Source organism: Saccopteryx leptura, chromosome 2 (genome assembly GCF_036850995.1).
Source record: "Saccopteryx leptura isolate mSacLep1 chromosome 2, mSacLep1_pri_phased_curated, whole genome shotgun sequence".
NCBI classification, from domain to species: Eukaryota; Metazoa; Chordata; class Mammalia; order Chiroptera; family Emballonuridae; genus Saccopteryx; species Saccopteryx leptura.
This window is the reverse complement of record NC_089504.1, coordinates 133,234,498-133,251,560: the sequence shown is the minus strand read 5'-3', so window position 1 is coordinate 133,251,560 and position 17,063 is coordinate 133,234,498. Positions and strand designations below refer to the sequence as shown.

General features: G+C 42.0%; 2 protein-coding genes across 2 annotated transcripts; one reads left to right on the top strand and one right to left on the bottom strand.

The window, feature by feature from the left end:
* The first annotated feature begins 668 nt into the window (after positions 1 to 668).
* On the top strand, positions 669 to 3,982 carry LOC136394947 (olfactory receptor family 5 subfamily BS member 1 pseudogene). Its single transcript, XM_066368833.1, has 2 exons — positions 669 to 1,441; positions 3,820 to 3,982. The coding sequence occupies exons 1-2, from the start codon at positions 669 to 671 to the stop codon at positions 3,980 to 3,982; spliced, it is 936 nt and encodes a 311-aa protein (XP_066224930.1).
* Positions 3,983 to 8,313: 4,331 nt separating this feature from the next.
* LALBA (lactalbumin alpha) lies at positions 8,314 to 10,026 on the bottom strand. Its single transcript, XM_066366515.1, has 4 exons — positions 9,897 to 10,026; positions 9,403 to 9,561; positions 8,886 to 8,961; positions 8,314 to 8,371 (listed from the first exon to the last, which is right to left on the bottom strand). Exons 1-4 carry the CDS (start codon positions 10,024 to 10,026, stop codon positions 8,314 to 8,316), a joined length of 423 nt encoding a protein of 140 aa, XP_066222612.1.
* Positions 10,027 to 17,063: the final 7,037 nt, after the last annotated feature.

The following is a 17,063-nucleotide window of genomic DNA, read 5'->3' as shown; positions in this document are numbered from 1 at the left end:
CTTCAGCAGACCAAGTAACCCCTTGCTCAAGCCAGCGACCTTGGGTCCAAGCTGGTGAGCTTTGCTCAAACCAGATGAGCCCGCGCTCAAGCTGGAGACCTCGGGGTCTCAAACCTGGGTCCTCAACATCCCAGTCCGATGCTCTATCCACTGCGCCACCACCTGGTCAGGCTTATTGTTGTTTTTTAACTCACAAATTTACAGTGGCAGAGAAAGGTCTTATACTATCATCAAATGTCACAATACCCTTATCATTCATTCATTCATCATGGTCTGTCAGCCAGATGGTCAACCAAAGCATTTATTACTCATTCTGCCAGTCAGCCCACCTGTGGTTTGAACTCAGTTCCTTTTGGAACTGGAGAACAGCACTTCTCAGTGCTCTGGCATCTGTTCCCAACTCCCTTCCTTTCCTTTTCCAATCTGGATAATCTCTGTTCTCTTCTCTTTCCCTCCTAGGTCTGATTCTCTACACTCTTCCTTCCCACCTCTCCACCTTGGCCAATAGGTTACTGACATGTCAGGGCTGCCTTTGCTGCATGACCTGTTGTGGGTCAGCCGTGAAGCTTTACACACAATGCCTCATCCCTGGGCATGTTCTGAGACTGATAAACCATTTGAGCATTCTTTTTCATTCCTGTGCCTCTAAAGGAAAACCTGACTGCTCCATGGAAATTGGCAACGTAACCACAGTCACTGAGTTTGTTCTCCTAGGACTATCCAACAACCCTCAGATCAGGGTAGCACTCTTTGTACTGTTCCTAATTATTTACCTCCTGATCCTCACGGAGAACCTGCTGATGATGCTGGTGATCAGAGCTGATTCCCATCTCCACACCCCCATGTACTTCTTCCTGAGTCACCTCTCCTTCCTGGATGCTTTCTATTCCTCAATCATTGTGCCTAAACTGCTAGAGAACCTTCTTTCCAAGTGGAAGACTATATCCTTTCCTGAATGTTTCACCCAGATTTCCTTGGTCTTATTTTCTGGAGCCACTGAAGCTTGCCTCCTTTCAGTCATGGCCTATGACCGGTTCCAGGCTGTGTGTCACCCTCTGTTGTACATGGTGGCTATGAACAGGAAGGTATGTACTGGCCTGGTAGAAGCATCTTGGGCCATAGGAATTGGGACTGGCCTAGTTAATACCCTTTTCCTGGCTCAACAGCACTTCTGTGGACCCAATCTTATCCGCAGTTTTGTCTGTGAGCTTCCTCCAGTGCTCCTGCTGGCCTGTTCTGATACCCACGTTAGCGTTGCCTCCATCTTGACAACCGTGGTGGTCCTGGGCTTCAGCACCCTTGTCTTGTTGCTGGGTTCCTACACCCGTATCATCATGACAGCCCTGGGGATCAACTCTGCTATGGGTCGGAGCAAGATCTTCTCCACCTGCTCTTCTCATGTCCTTGTGGTCACCATCTTTTATGGCTCAGGAATGTTCAGGTATGTCATATTATACCTCCTGAATGTAAATGTAGGATATTCCTCACCCTGAAGTGGCCTTGGTCTGCAGGACAGAATGTTGCAAAGCAGGAGGACTGTAATTGTGATGGGATTTGGAAAGCCAGGTTCTGCTTCTGGCTCTGCTGGGGACTCACTGTGAATTACAAAATAGCCATTTTATTTTTGAGGCCTCAAAGGTCTACTCTGAAAAAATGGGCTTATACAAGAACTAAAAATGTTCCTACTTTCATTAACTTGTGACTTAGTAGTTCTCAAAAGGAAATCAGGGAGCCTTTTAGTAGATTTTTATTCAGTGCAAGACAAAAAATAAAACATATCATCCTTGAAACAGATCCCATCTTTCTTGCTTGCTGGAATGTCATGCCCCCAAAGCTTACTTATGTTATAGTTATTCATTAGGCACCTACAAGACCCCAGACTTTACATAATTGATTTTGGTATGTATCATCCTACAAGAGAAATATTATTCCCCTTTTCAGGTAAGGAACTTGAGGTTCAGGAGTAACCAGGTAATTTCTCAAGAATCCCAGTCAAGCTAGTAATAGAGTCATAATTTAAAACAAGTCTTACTGACTTAAAACTTCATATTATTTCTTCCCATGCCTCTCTCAGACATAAACAGCTCCAACTGAAGAGTCCTTGCTCCCAGAAGACACAATCATTATGGCTTGTGCTCTCTATTAGTAAAATGCAGATGGATTTGCACAAATTGCTCCTCACTTTCTCACCTGCATGTGACTTGGAGAGAAGCCAGGGGTGGGAATGGATGATAAAGAATGGTCTAGGAGAGCCTGACCAGGACCAGGTGGTAGCACAGTGGATAGAGCATTGGACTGGGACACTAAGGACCCAGGTTCAAAACTCTGAGGCTACCAGCTTGAGCGCAGTCTCATCCAGCTCAAGCACGGGCTCACTAGCTTGAGCGCAGGGTTGCTGGCTTGAGCATGGGATCAAAGACATGACCCCATGGTCGCTGGCTTGAGCCCAAAGGTCACTGGCTTGAAGTCCAAGGTCACTAGCTTGAGCCCAAGGTCACTGGCTTGAGCAAGGGGTCACTTGCTCTGCTGTAGCACCCCAGTCAAGGCACATCTGAGAAAGCAATCAATGAACTAAGATGCCACAATGAAGAATTGACGCTTCTCATCTCTCTCCCTTCCTGTCTGTCTGTCTCTATCTGTCTTTCTCTCTCAGTCTCTCTGTCTCTGTCACAAAAAACAAACAAACAAACAAACAAAAAGAATGGGAGGCCTCACCTGAAACTGTGGACAAATCTCTTCATCATTCTCTCTCTCCATTTCTTCATATACCATAAGGAAACAACAAGCTTTCTCCTACCTACCTGACCAAAATATTAGGAGAGATAAATTAGATGAATGAAAAACTACAGCTAAACAAATATCCTTTATAACCAAGCACACCAGAACTCACAAAGAACACTTCAATGATGATGGTACCATTGCTTAAAAAAAAAAAAAAGTAATGCTTCTTTGGGAAATACTCCCAGTGGCATTTAATGAGATGCATCCAGAATCTGAATCTTATTATTTTGGGTTCATATATTGTGCTTAGCACATTTTTATCCTCTATTTTATTTACCAAGCATTGCTTCTTTTTTAAGCCAGAGAAAAATGAATTTAAAAAGACAAAATGCTTGTTCCACTGAGCATTGTAAAAATAGCTAAGCATACAGTTTTGTAAGAAACAATGATCACAGGATGAGAACATGTGGTTAAATATATAGAAAAAAGAAAATCAGCCTGGCCTGTGGTGGCGCAGTGGATAAACCTTTGGCTTGGAATGCCAAGGTTGCCGGTTTGAAACCCTGGGCTGCCCTGGCCAAGGCACATACAACAAGCGAGCAATGAACAACTAACATGAAGCACCTATGAGTTGATACTTCCCAATCCACGCTCCCCTTTCTCTCCTGTCTCTGTAAAATCAATAAATAAAGTATTTAAAAAAAAAAAAAAAGAAAGAAAATCAAAATTCCTTATATTATCATCACAGCTGTTAAAGAAAGACAGTTTAAAGAGTGAGAAGAGCTACAGAAATGTATGGATTATTAGTTCTCCTCTAACCTGCAGTACTGGATCTGCTGCTGCTAAACGTCCTGTTCCCCAAGGCAGCTCTTATAATGTTCTGCATAAGATCACTTGCGTTTGGAGGCATGTGAGGGCAGAAATGCCTGACTTCTCACTGACCATACACTCATTTCTAGGTGCTGCTGCCAGTGTTGGTCGGCTCAGCTCAGAGGACGCTCTTTGCAGAGTCTCTGAAATGGGATAGACCGTCATTGCCAATAGTACTGTGGCCATTGTCCTGAGCTCAGTTTGTCCCTTTGTGCAACTGCCTTCCAGGTACATGACTACAGCATCTGGCTCAGTCCTGGAGCAAGTACTCTCCATGCAGTACAGTGTGGTGACCCCTCTGTTAAACCCCCTCATCTACAGTCTGAAGAATAAGGAGGTGAAGGCAGCTCTGAGGAGGATGCTGGCCAGGAAGCCCAGGCTTACCTTCTAACCCAGGCTCCACTGCCTCATCAGGAGAAAAAGTCATGGGAAAGATGAGGAGGCAAGAAGAGTTATCACCACTCAGCTATTTCAACATTCGGTCTTTCCCAAAGCAGAAGCCTTAGTCCTTTCGATCCCGGTGCTCCTCCCCAGTCAAGTTCGGGGAACTTCGCAGACCAGATGACACCCACCCACAGGGGGCCCAGCCGCCACACTGGAAATCCTCACAGTTTCACCAGCCGTTTCTACAACTATGGCTTTTCCCTCTCATTTCTTGTCCTTTTTACCCCTCCCCTTTCTGCCTCTCCTTTGTTCTTTTACTTTTGTCTATGCCCAAAGTATAAATCAGCCTATTTGACCACTAGCAAATATCCCACTGCATTTGAGAGAGTCCCATTTTGGTACTGTGAGACCCAACTTCTCCTTTGTTCTCACCCTAAACAATTCCCGTCAAGATCTATAACTCCATAATAACTTAGGAAGAAATAAAACAAAATAAGTGTCTCCTCCTGTCCTTGTTCTCAACAAGTAACATCTAAAACAAAGCCTAGTAAATAACACATCTTCAGTAACTATTTGTTGACAAATTAAGGAATGAATGATGGGTCCTTCTAAAGAGTTCTTCCTCTGAGATGATCCTAGAAAATGGGAAGAGATGAATATTCTCCTTTAATGTGTAAGTCTTGAGAGCAAAGCTCCTGTCTAGTAGCTTCTGTTTCCTCAGTGTTTAGAATAGTCCTGTCACCTAATAGGTTTTCAAATAGTGTTAGATAATTGAGGGGGGGGGGGACAAATAAATGAAAAAGAAAGGAAAGTGAAAAAGGGAACATATTCAAAGGAACATTTCATTTTACCCAGTAAAATTCCTGCCTTCACAACAATATAGATAGCAGAGAAAAGTAGCAGGGAGGAAAAATTGGGAGAGAAAAAGAATCCACATTTTGGGGCACTGCCCTGAGCCCCCCTCACACAGAGCTCTGAGTGGTGCACACCATGACAGCCCCCTTCACCTGGACCACTTCAGCTTCCTGCCTGCTTCAAGGCATCCCAGGAACGAGAAGAGGTTGACGAGAGTGGAACAAATGTTCAGCTGCCATCGCACCTCTCATTCAGCTCCCATAAAAAGTTCTCAGGAAGAGAACAATAGCAGTTTCTTTCCTGCTTCTACCTAAAGGCATCGGTCAGTACTACCTCCATGCCAACTCCTTGGCTGATCTCTGTCTGTAATCCTCTGACACTCAAACTAAGACTCCCCTGCAAATAAACTTACTGTCAGTTTCTTTCAGCAAAGGTCTCTGAAGATTGTGGCCTGAATTATGGTACTGTATACCCACAGATAAAATTTCCTGACCTTCTCTCTGTAGGATGGGGCTATGGGGCTGAGCCAAACAGCCTCAATTTCAATTGCATTTCTTCAGTGGCCATTTGATGAAGCTAGTCCCTTATATTTTCCAAAGCATATGGCTCCCTGATGGTGTAACTGAGGCAGGGTAATATGTAAGTAGATATGTGAGCTCAATGCAAGGAATGTACGTTCAATCCTGCTCTCACCACACACCCATCCATAGGAGTTACTCCTAAAACCCTGCAGACCTGGGGAAAAGATTTTTGTCCTATAATTAAGAGGTGAATAACATGCTGGAAGATGTATCACATTGTGTTTAAATTCTTACTAAAATTATACAATAAATATAAAATTATTTCCTGAGAGTTTGTTTTCATTAAATATAGAGGAAGGATGATTTCTCCACCCCTTTCCTGGACCTATAGGTTCCTAAGCAAGACATGAGGACCTCATTTGGAAGCTGCTAGTCTCTGAGACAAGAGAAGTTAAGATCAAATTGCTTAAAATCCTAGTAGGTATAGGGGTGGGAACAGTATGATTAGCTATATTAGACATCTTAGGCAAGCAGGAAGAAAAAGACAGGAAATAGAAAATAGCTAATTCAGAAATGTGATCAATTAAATTGGAGTGTTGGAATGCTGGATTGTCAATGCAAGAAGAATCTCTGAAAAATCACCTAGATCAAAACCTTCATTTTTCCTGACTGGTAGTGGCACAGTGAATAGAGCATCACCTGGGACAGTGAGGTTTCAGGTTCAAAACCCTGAGGTCAACAGCTTGAGCGTTGTTGGGGACTGAAATATAAACAGGGTATTTTTACAATCTGGATATCTTGGGGACAAAGATGCTGGGCCCAACCCCCCACCTCACCTGCCTAGTTAACAAAGAGCTATACCTGATTCTTGCTTGTCCCACCCATGTTCTCCGGAAGAGGCTGGAAGCTAGTTTCTTATTGGTGTAAAGTTAGATTTGAATGGTATGGTGGGGGTTGTCTTTGAGTTGTCTTGGAAACAACTGAATTGCTAATGGACCACGTTTTTTCCCTGAATAAAAACTGATACTCTTTGGGGAGCGGCCATTGCATTGGCTTAGGAGCAGTAGAGACTGTTCGCCGTGCCATCCTCCTGAACCCACCATCTGTATGTATATGTCTTTAAGTCTCTGACTATCATTTATTTAATTCCATACCTTTTCCCATTCAAAGACCCCATAATAGACTCGTCATGGCTGGACCGCGACAGAGCGTGGGTTCACCAGCTTGAACTAGGGGTTGCGGCTTGAGTGTGAGGTCACTGACATGAATGTGGGGTCACTGGCTTGCACCCAAAGGTTGCTGGCTTGAGCCCAATGTCACTGGCTTGAGCAAGGGGTCACTGGCTCAACTGGAGCCTCTTATCATCAAGGCATGTATAAGAAGCAATCAATGAACAACCAAAGTGATGCAACTATAATTTGATGCTTCTCATCTCTCTCCCTTCCTCTCTTTCTATCTCTCTCTCTCTCTTGCTATAAAAAAATCACACCATTTTAAGAAGAGAAAATTGAGGTACAGAGGACAGAGATGACCTGTCCGGATTTGAAGTAGCAGAAACAGATGTTAGGACTCAAATCTCCTGATTTTCCTTCTTTCACATTCCTCATAATCATTAGAATAAATAAAGTTTTATAACAACCCTTCTTTTAAAAAGTGAAGCAGCCTGACCAGGTGGTGGTGCAGTGAACAGAGCATCGGACTGGGATGCAGAGGACCCAGGTTTGAAACCTGAGGTCACTGACTTGAGCGCAGGCTCACCAGCTTGAGCATGAAATCATAGACACAACCCCATAGTCGCTGACTTGAGCCCAAAGGTCGCTGGCTTGAAGCCCAGGTTGCTGGCTTGTGCAAGAGGTCACTCGCTCTGCTGTAGCCTGCCGGTCAAGGCACATATGAGAAAGCAGTCAGTGAACAACTAATGAAGCTGAAATGAAGAATTGATGTGTCTCATCTCTCTTCAATCCTGCCTGTCTGTCCTTATCTGTCCCTCTCTCTGAGTCTCTCTCTGTCTCTGTCCAAAAAAAAGAAAAAGAAAAGAAAACAAGTGAAGCAGGAAGGAGGTGTAATGGTGAGCAGGGTCCAAACCAAAGGGCCCCAAGTGTCCAGAATCTTCAAGAGAGTTCCTGTCAGCTCTTTGTGAAGAGGATTTCCTTATTTCAAAGGTAAAGAAATCCCTCAAGCCCTTCCAGTCACCCATTCAGAATCCTGGAGCCCCTGCCTTGCTGTCTTTTTCCCTCCCCACATCTCCACCTGTCAAAATCCCACCCACTCTTCAAAGCCAACTCAAATGCCACTCCTTTCACAAATCCTTCCTTTATCCTTTTTCCCCATGCACACACACCCAAATATAAATAATCTTTATCCTATGAATGCTCAGGGCACATTTTTAACTTCTCCTAAGATGTTTATGATACTATTCTTTGTATATAATTATTTATTAATGTTTATCTCACCTCTCTTACTAGTCTTTTTAGCCAATTTTGTATCTTTTCTATAGTTCCTTGAATATGCTAGGTGATTCATAGAAGTTTGTTGACTATAATAGACATAGAAAGTGAATCCATCTTTCTGTTATAAGCCCAGCCTATTCCTCTTCAGTAGAGATGGAAGGTGGCTATGATCTATGGTTTCAGTGTCTATTCACTCACCCTATTTTCTCCCTCTCCCTCCAGGAAGAAAATACAACCAGCCACTCAAAACCAGGCCCTTTATTTAAGACAGAGGTAGGATCCATTGTTGTTGTAAAAGTGCCAGCAGGGGCACTGAGCATGGGATAAAAGTACAGTGTACCAGTCACGCACCCCTGGAGAACAGTCCTCAAGTGTCCAGTGGTGTTACTACAGGGCCCAGGTCTCAAAGGTAAATTAGCTTCAAGGGAGTAGAAAGAATCAAACTGAGGTATCTTTGGGGAAGAGGAGTTCCAGGACCATAGAAAGGGCAGGAGCAGCAAGGACAGCGGCACTCACGCCTCGCAGAGCCACTGTTCCAGCTTCTCAGAGCAGAGTGGTTTGTGGGCCAACCTGACAGGGAAGAGAAGACAGGGCAAGTTGGCTGATTGAATCTTAGCTCAAACTTCCATCTAGCTTTATCCCCAGGAGGGCCAAGGTCAAACAGAGGGATGAAAATTACAGAAAGACTTTCACAGCCAGATGAGCCACCTAGTAGAGTAACTTTTTTTTAAACTAAAAAAACTAAAAAAAAAAAAAAAAGTCAGGCTAGAAAAGATGTACATTGGTACTAAAGATTCATTTTAGCATCTAGGACTATAGAAGTAGAATTAAATGTCCAAATCTAAGTGAAAGGAGGCTGGGTCTCAGCCTTCTTTTAGGGAACCCTTACTGAGGTAACTGCCAAGCAGCAGTAGAATGAGAGAGGTCTAAAATTTGGAGTACTGAATCTGTTCAATGAGTGTTACTTTTGGAGACTATATTCTAGATTAAATGACCAAAAGATGAAAAGCAGGAAAGTGGTGCTGGAGCTAAAGAGGTGAGAAGAAGGAAGGAAAGGGAAAAGTGGAATAGAATGGGGACCCACCAGTAATCAATTCCTTCATTCTCCAGGATCTTCTTGGCACACATCATGTCATCAGTAAGGTCATCATCCAAAAATTCTGGCAGTAGTTACAGGGAACAAAGTGAGAGAGATAAGTATTATCAAAAAAGGTAAAAAGTTTTCCTCTTTCTTGTATCTAGGAGGTCTGGTTCTTCTATGAACTGGAGGCTTATGCCTGTTGCCTTTCTATATAAGAAAGCCAACAGAGTAATGCCTCACACTCAGTAAGAGGTATCTCTGGAGGAATTATCAACTTCATCAACTGACTTACTCCAAAAATGCAGGGTATCAGACTTCAAGACTCCCAGTCAGCTCAGATCATCTACCTATGAACTTCAGGAGACTGTTTGGGGATTTGGGGATCATGAAAAACTCTAGCAGCCTCTTACTCAGCACTGTCAACTCAAGTCCCACAGTTCATGTGGCATCCAAGACAGTGGGGATTATCCCAGGGTGGGCTCCAGAAAAACAGAGAAACAGGGTAAAAGAAGCTACTCACTATCACAGGAGATGTCACAGATGTTCCTTGACTGAAGTATCTCATTGTCCTTGCACCAAAGTTTATTATTGATCTGGAAGAGTCCATATTCTGTTCTGCCATTGTTATTGACTATGGTTTGTGTGTCATAACCACTGCTGTGAAATATAGTACAGATCCCTGGGGAAGAAGAGAAATTATCACAGAGATGTCCAGACACAGCATCAATGAGCAGCTGTATTCCTAGAGAGAAAAAGAATCTCTAGCAAATCTTCAAATATGGCAAAGCACAGAGTATCATGATAAGAGAAAAAGAAGAGTTTCAAAAAAGTTCAGACAATGTGAGAAAGAAAAAATAGAAGGATAAATGTATTAAAAGGGTAAACGGAATAACAGAGATGATAAGAGGATTATTACCTAATTGAATGAAAGAGGAGATGAAAGGGGGAGGGAAAGGAAGGTGGAGTAGAGAAGCAAATGAAAAAACAGATAAAGCAAGGCAGCAGAAAACTCACATTCAGGTAAAGTGATGCCTCCATAACCATCCATGCCTTTCAGCACCTGGGACAGCTCACATTTTGTAAATTGCTTAGCCTGGAGGGCAGGGAACAGAATGCCCATCAGGAGCAGAGAGATGAAGGCCATCGTGTTGGCTTTCCCCAAGAATCTGAAATGGAGGCATCATTCAGCTTCTTCTCCTTTTATTTGTGGAGAAAGACTCAGCAGCCTTGGCATCAAACCCTGCTTCTAGGAAAAGGATAAAGAGAAACTGGTTGTGCCACACAGAAATCCTGCACCTGCCAACTTCCTTCCATAATTTCACCCGACTTTTCCTTCCCCTCCTTTAACTCTAGCCCATGCCAGGTATTGTTTGTTCTCTGTCCAGAGAGTTCCAAGCATGATCCTGTTTCCCATTTGGCTTTATTTATACCTTTGTTTCTTATAGGTTGGTTCTAGGAAGGAGGACATCTTCAGACTACTTCAGGAACAATGGAGATCTCAGGGTTATTATGAGTGAAGCAATCAGAATATACAATAAAGGTCCATGGCCACCTCCCTTTTCCCCTTACAGACAAATATAATTTGTACAAGTGTATTTCATTGTATGCCATGGTCTCAGGTTTAGAACTGGCACTTTTTCAGTCAACCCAGGGATAGTACAAAGCCCATAAAGAGTCCCTGGATATGGAGGTTTATGGCTGAGGGATCAGGAATGGTTCTAGAATATGGTAATACAGACTTAGAGAAACAGATATAACTTGGATCCAGAGACTTCTTACTTCAGGAAAACGGAGAACTTGAAAAGTGTGTCTAACAGTACTTAACTATTCTATGAGCTATTATCAGGCCCCCACTTCAAACCTTCACCTGATTCTACACTGGCATTAATTAAGATGTTATGTAAATATAAGACTAAAAACTTGTAACACATTTGTTCATGGGTGTAGAAATTTGTAGACAGCCTCAGAGTTGTCCTCTGATAGATTAAAAGTACGGTGACCCAAGCCAATAGAAAGACTGGATTTTAAGCATTTTAAGATTAAACTGGGATATATATGGAGCCTATAAAACACTCTAGATCTAAGCTTTAAGATCAGTGCCCCTGAGGAAGTGGAGTTGACAGTACTAGGTCTGAATAATTCCTTCAAATTTGTTGGCATCAAGCTTCATGTCATGGTACCAATAGTTGTTAGTCTCCTTCATGCCAGTGCTCATCCTCTAAACATGATTTCTTATGTTGCAGGGGGTGCTTATCCTAACCAAACTATTTAAGACTTCTAAACTGAAGCCATTGCAAACTGTTATATCCTAGAACTCTTCACAAGCAGAGCATACTCTCTCGGTTTTCTCCTGCATTCTATACAATGGAGAACCAGTATATGAAGTAGTATGGGTGAAACAAGCATGGAGGATCTTGGAGTGCAGAGAGAGATGAGCAGAGAATCCTGATAGCAAAGAGATATATTTTCAGAAACACAGAAAAAGTACTGCCACTGCATTTCTCCATTCCACCTGGAGGCATTAGAGGGGTTCACAGAGCACAGGAATAGGAATTCTACCACAGTAAGCAAGTATGGTTGAGAATATGACTGGGAATGAGAGGATGATCTTGAACCATGTGTGAAGGAGACAAATAAAAAAAGCTAGTCCTGAGGACTAGTCTTTGCAATACTGAAGTCTGGTGTAAAAATGCCTTCTGTCCTGGGCTATGAAGTGAATACCTATGATAGAATAAAACAGTGGGGCCTGGCCAGGCACTGGTGCAGTGGATGGAACATCAGACTGGGACATGGAGAACCCAGATTCGAAACCCCGAGGTCACCGGCTTGAGCGAGGGCTCATCCAGCTTGAGTGGGGGCTCACTAGCTTGAGTACAGAGTCGCTGGCTTGAGCATGGGATCATAGACATGACCCAAGTCGCTGGCTTAAGCCCAAGGTTGTTGGCTAGAGCTAGGGGTCATTCACTCTGCTATAGCTCCCCAGTCAAGGCACATATGAGGAAGCAGTCAGTGAACAACTAAGATGCTGCAACAAAGAATTGATGCTTTTCATCTCTCTCCCTTCCTGCCTATCTGTTTCTATCTGTCCCTCTCTCTGACTCTGTCACACACAAAAAAACAAACAAACAAACAAAAAAGCAAAATAAAACAGTGGGCCAGGATATTGGGAATCACAAGGACTGTCTACACTACCAGCCAAGTCAAGACTTATGGAAATGGCCTGCTTGCCTATAATTTGGTTGTACTTCTGCCCTTCCTGGTAAGCAATAAAAAGCAGTATTTAGGTCAGAAATCACAGATAAGTACAGAAAAGAAAATAAATGTGCCTTGGACAAGAGGAACCGTTATTTTCTTAGAAATGTTTGTAAAATACTATATCTGGTGGTCATCTGAAAAAGAAGATAGATGTCCAATGGGAACAGTTACAAACATTCAGAGAAAGATGCAGATTCTTGGATATAGACCAAAGAAGAACAGCAAACAATGATAACAGCACTAGAAAGGGAGTGTATGGAAAAGCATGCATACCGCTAATGGAGAAATGCTTCTGCTAAAATCTCCCTTTCCAGAGAGGCTTAGTTAGGGTGCTCTGCAGCTGAGATCTGAAGCAAGGCAGTGAAGAGGCATTTACAACACACCAGATTTTTCAGAAATACACTAGGAAGCTATGTTAATTCTCTCAGATGCAATGGTAAAAATCAGGATTTATCAAACCAGTTCTTTTCTGGAGAACTTCTAGAGACTAAGGAATCAGAAGCATCTGCTTCAGAACACATTTAGCAGTAGCCATCCAAAATTGTAGTTTGTAGGAAAGCAGTGGTTTATAGATAGAGTACAGGGTAACCTTGTGGAAGAAAACCCTAAGGGCCACAGTAATATTGATCCTTACCTCTTATAGTTAATATCCATCCCTTGTTCTACTTTCTCCCACAATTCAGGCAAAATATTACTAGATAACTAAAGCTAGATCTTGAACTTGAAATCCAAATTTTAGAAAAATTCTTAATTAAATCAGAGAGCTATTTAAAGCAAATAACATTTGCAGAGGGGGTACTCACTACTGGCACTTTCTGTTGTGGTTGCTTATAAAACATCCTTGCAAAGTCACTTAGCACTATTTTTTAATATCATAAATATTTTTTACTTATTGCTTAATTTTAACAATCTTTGCTGCCACATATGCTTTAAATTTTAAAACAAAATTTACAAATGCATTTGAAACCCTTGTGGATCCCTGGTTCCATGATAATCTGCCTCCCTACCTACATTTTTCCAATGTCAGAGGAAATCACAACTCGACATCAACACTTACATTCCCTTTCTTAATTTTATAAATGTACTGCAAAGAATGAATCTATAAAAATGTATTACTTGTATTTTTAAAACATTATGTAAATAGCATACTATAAATAATTTGAAACTAATTTTTCAATTTTAAAATTATCATTCTGAATTATAATTTACTTGAAATAAAATACACTCATTGCATGTATAGAATTTAAAGCATTTTGACAAATGAAGACATCCAACGTTTTCATCACCAAGAGTTCCCTTTTGTCTATTGCAGTCAATCTCCACACATACTCCACTCCAGGTAATCACTGATTTGATTTCTACCACTATAGATTAACCTGTTCCAGCGCTTCATTTAAATGTATTTTTATAACAAGTACTTCATTCTATCTGTTGTATTTTATTCAGTATAATGTTTTTGAGGATTTTCCCTGTACTATGTGTATCAATAGTTTATTTCCACATTGTAATTATTTTTTAATTGAATTTATTTGGAGTGGCACTGGTTTACAAAACCATACAAGTTACAAGTGTACAACACAACAAAAAATCATCTGTACACTGCACCCTGTGCAATCCCCAAGCAAGGTCTCCCTGCCTCCCCATTCCCCCCCTCTGCCCACCTGGACCTAGCCCCTACCACTGCTTAGCACTGGTGATTCACATTCTATATCTACACCAATAGCCTGCTCTCAACTTATATACAATTATTTTAAATTGTTGTATTGCATTACTACTTCTATAACTGCTTTTATGCTTACATGAACCATTGATTTATTTTTTGAATTGAGAATATTATCAACAAAAAATGCAAATATACTAATGTAAATCAAAACAAATTATTTTCAAATGTGCTAACTAAAATTAACTTGTTATATCAAAACAGCGAGAAATAGATATTTTGCCACACAATTAAGTAGCCAAATTAAGGAATCTTTATTTTAAAACCGGCAACCACCCAGAGACCTAAGTCATTCAAATCATGCAGCTCTGAACACAGTATGGAGCTAGCTTTTAAAGACAAAATTGCATCCTGGTTGGGGTACGGGAAGGAGGGGAAGCCCAGCAAAGCATGGTACAAAAGCAATAAAACATATTCATTAATTTCGCTAACAAGCTCATTAAATCTTACTGTCTCTTACAATGTTTATCTATAGGATCAATTTAAAGAAAAAAATATTTCTACACACTAAGACCATAAGCTTTGAAGATGATAACACAATAGTGATAAATGTTTCACATGCTTAACAAAAACATTTCTAAACATTCTAGGATTTACGACCCACCCGACACATCTGCAATTTGGAGAAACTAACTTCCAGGCCGGGGGTAGGGAGTTGTAGATCTAAGTAAATTCTGGGGTTGTTTAGAGTTCAAGATAGAAGAAAAGCTAAATGAAGTTATTTATGCTAAGAGCCTTTTTTTAAAAAATTTTTTTTAATTAATTTTTTTTTTTTTTTGTATTTTTCTGAAGCTGGAAATGGGGAGAGACAGTCAGACAGACTCCCACACATGCCCGACAGGGATCCACCCGGCACGCCCACCAGGGGCGACGCTCTGCCCACCAGGGGGCGATGCTCTGCCCCTCCGGGGCGTTGCTCTGCCGCGACCAGAGCCACTCTAGCGCCTGGGGCAGAGGCCAAGGAGCCATCCCCAGCGCCCGGGCCATCTTTGCTCCAATGGAGCCTTGGCTGCGGGAGGGGAAGAGAGAGACAGAGAGGAAGGAGGGGGGGTGGAGAAGCAAATGGGCGCTTCTCCTATGTGCCCTGGCCGGGAATCGAACCCCGGTCCCCCGCACGCCAGGCCGACGCTCTACCGCTGAGTCAACCGGCCAGGGCCTTAAATTAATTTTAATGGGGTGACATTGATAAATCAGGGTACATATGTTCAGAGAAAACATCTCTACGTTAATTTGACATTTGATTATGCTGCATTTCCATCACCCAAAGTCCAATTGTCTTCTGTCACCTTCTAACTGGTTTTCTTTGTGCCCCTCCCCTCCCCAACCTCCTCCCTCTCCTCCCCCCCTCCCCATAACCCCCACACTCTTGTCCATGTCTCTGAGTCTCATTTTTATGTCCCACCTCTGTATGGAATCATACAGTTCTTAGTTTTTTCTGATTTACTTATTTCGCTCAGTATAATGTTATCAAGGTCCATCCATGTTGTTGTAAATGATCCAATGTCATCATTTCTTATGGCTGAGTAGTATTCCATAGTATATATGTACCAAAGCTTTTTTTTAATCCACTCGTCCACTGACGGACACTTGGGCTGTTTCCAGATCTTCATTACTGTGAACAATGCTGCCATAAACATGGGGGTGCATTTCTTCTTTTCAAACAGTGCTATGGTTTCTTGGGGTATATTCCTAACAGTGGGATAGCTGGGTCAAAAGGCAGTTCGATTTTTAATTTCTTGAGAAATCTCCATACTGTTTTCCACAGTGACTGCACCAGTCTGCATTCCCACCAGCAGTGCAGGAGGGTTCCCTTTTCTCCACATCTGCTAAGAGCCTTTTTAAAGTTACCTATTGCTAAAAGCCTTTTTTTCTATATTTCAAACTTGACCTTTTTAATTTGATATTAACTAAAACAAATTGATATGCATGTAATTACCAAAATGCAATAAAATTTTTATTCAAGTCTTAATAGATTTTTTATTCTTAATTTATAAAATGTCTACTTTTTTAAAGATTTTTATTTATTTATTTGAGAGAGGAGATAGAGAAGGGAGACAGAAGGGAGGAGGAGCAGAAAGTATTAACTCCCATATGTGCCTTGACCAGGTTAGCCCAGGGTTCAGCTCTCCAGGTTGACTCTTTATCCACTGCACCACCACAGGTCAGGCCTAAAATGTCTACTTTTTTTTTTATAAATAAATTTTTATTTTAATGGGGTGACATCAATAAATCAGGGTACATACATTCAAAGAAAACATTTCCAGGTTATCTTGTCATTTAGTTCTGTTGCATCACCCGAAGAGAGATCGTCCTCCGCCACCCTCCATCCAGTTCTCTCTGTACCCCTCCCCCTCCCCCTCTCCCTCCTTCCCTCCCCCCACCCCCCATAACCACCACACTCCTGTCCATGCCTCTTAGTCTCACTTTTATGTCCCACCAATGTATGGAATCCTGCAGGTCCTGTTTTTTTCTGATTCGCTGTAAGTGATCCAATGTCATCATTTCTCCTAGCTGAATAGTATACCACGGTGTATATGTGCCCCATCTTCTTCATCCAGTCCTCTATTTTTTTTTACAGTGATTAAATGCCTTTAAGCAAACTCTTGGCCAATACAGCAAGAATCCATAAAAGAGTAGTGTCCTTAACATGTTCATCAAGTCCAAGTTGGCCCCATCACCATGCCAAATCCCTGAAAAATGCAACCCAACCCCAGTTCAGTCTGTTAGGAGCTGTCACAAGGAGCAGGAGTCCAGGAAAGTTCCACACAGGAAAAGTCCGCATGGCACTGGAATTTTTTTAAGTAAAAAGCATGATATGGTAGACCCGTAGGAGTCATTGGCCTGGTGTGCAGGATTCCCGGGTTCGATTCCTGGCCAGAGCATACAGGAGAAGTGCCCATCTACTTCTCCAAAATGTCTACTTTTAAATAAACATATTTATATAACTTTACATTGACACCTTTGATAGAATCTTACATCCTGCATTTGTTGATGTATACAGAGAGAGAAACAGAGAGAGGGACAGATAGGGACAGACAGACAAGAAGGGAAAGAGATGAGAAGCATCAATTCTTCCTTGTGGCTCCTTAGTTGTTCTCTGATTGCTTTCTCATATGTGCCTTGACTGAAAGGCTACAGCAGAGCAGAGTGACTCCTTGCTCAAGCTAGTGACCTTGGGCTCAAGCCAGCAACCTTGGGCTTCAAGT

Excerpts from the sequence above, each read along its gene's own strand:
- LOC136394947 (XM_066368833.1), top strand. The coding sequence starts at position 669 with ATGGAAATTGGCAACGTAACCACAGTCACTGAGTTTGTTCTCCTAGGA. Across the intron at positions 1,442-3,819 it reads TATGGCTCAGGAATGTTCAG|GTACATGACTACAGCATCTG; the intron begins GTATGTCATATT and ends ACTGCCTTCCAG.
- LALBA (XM_066366515.1), bottom strand. The coding sequence starts at position 10,026 with ATGGCCTTCATCTCTCTGCTCCTGATGGGCATTCTGTTCCCTGCCCTC. Across the intron at positions 9,562-9,896 it reads AGGCATCACTTTACCTGAAT|GGATCTGTACTATATTTCAC; the intron begins GTGAGTTTTCTG and ends CTTCTTCCCCAG. Across the intron at positions 8,962-9,402 it reads CTGTGACATCTCCTGTGATA|AATTTTTGGATGATGACCTT; the intron begins GTGAGTAGCTTC and ends AACTACTGCCAG.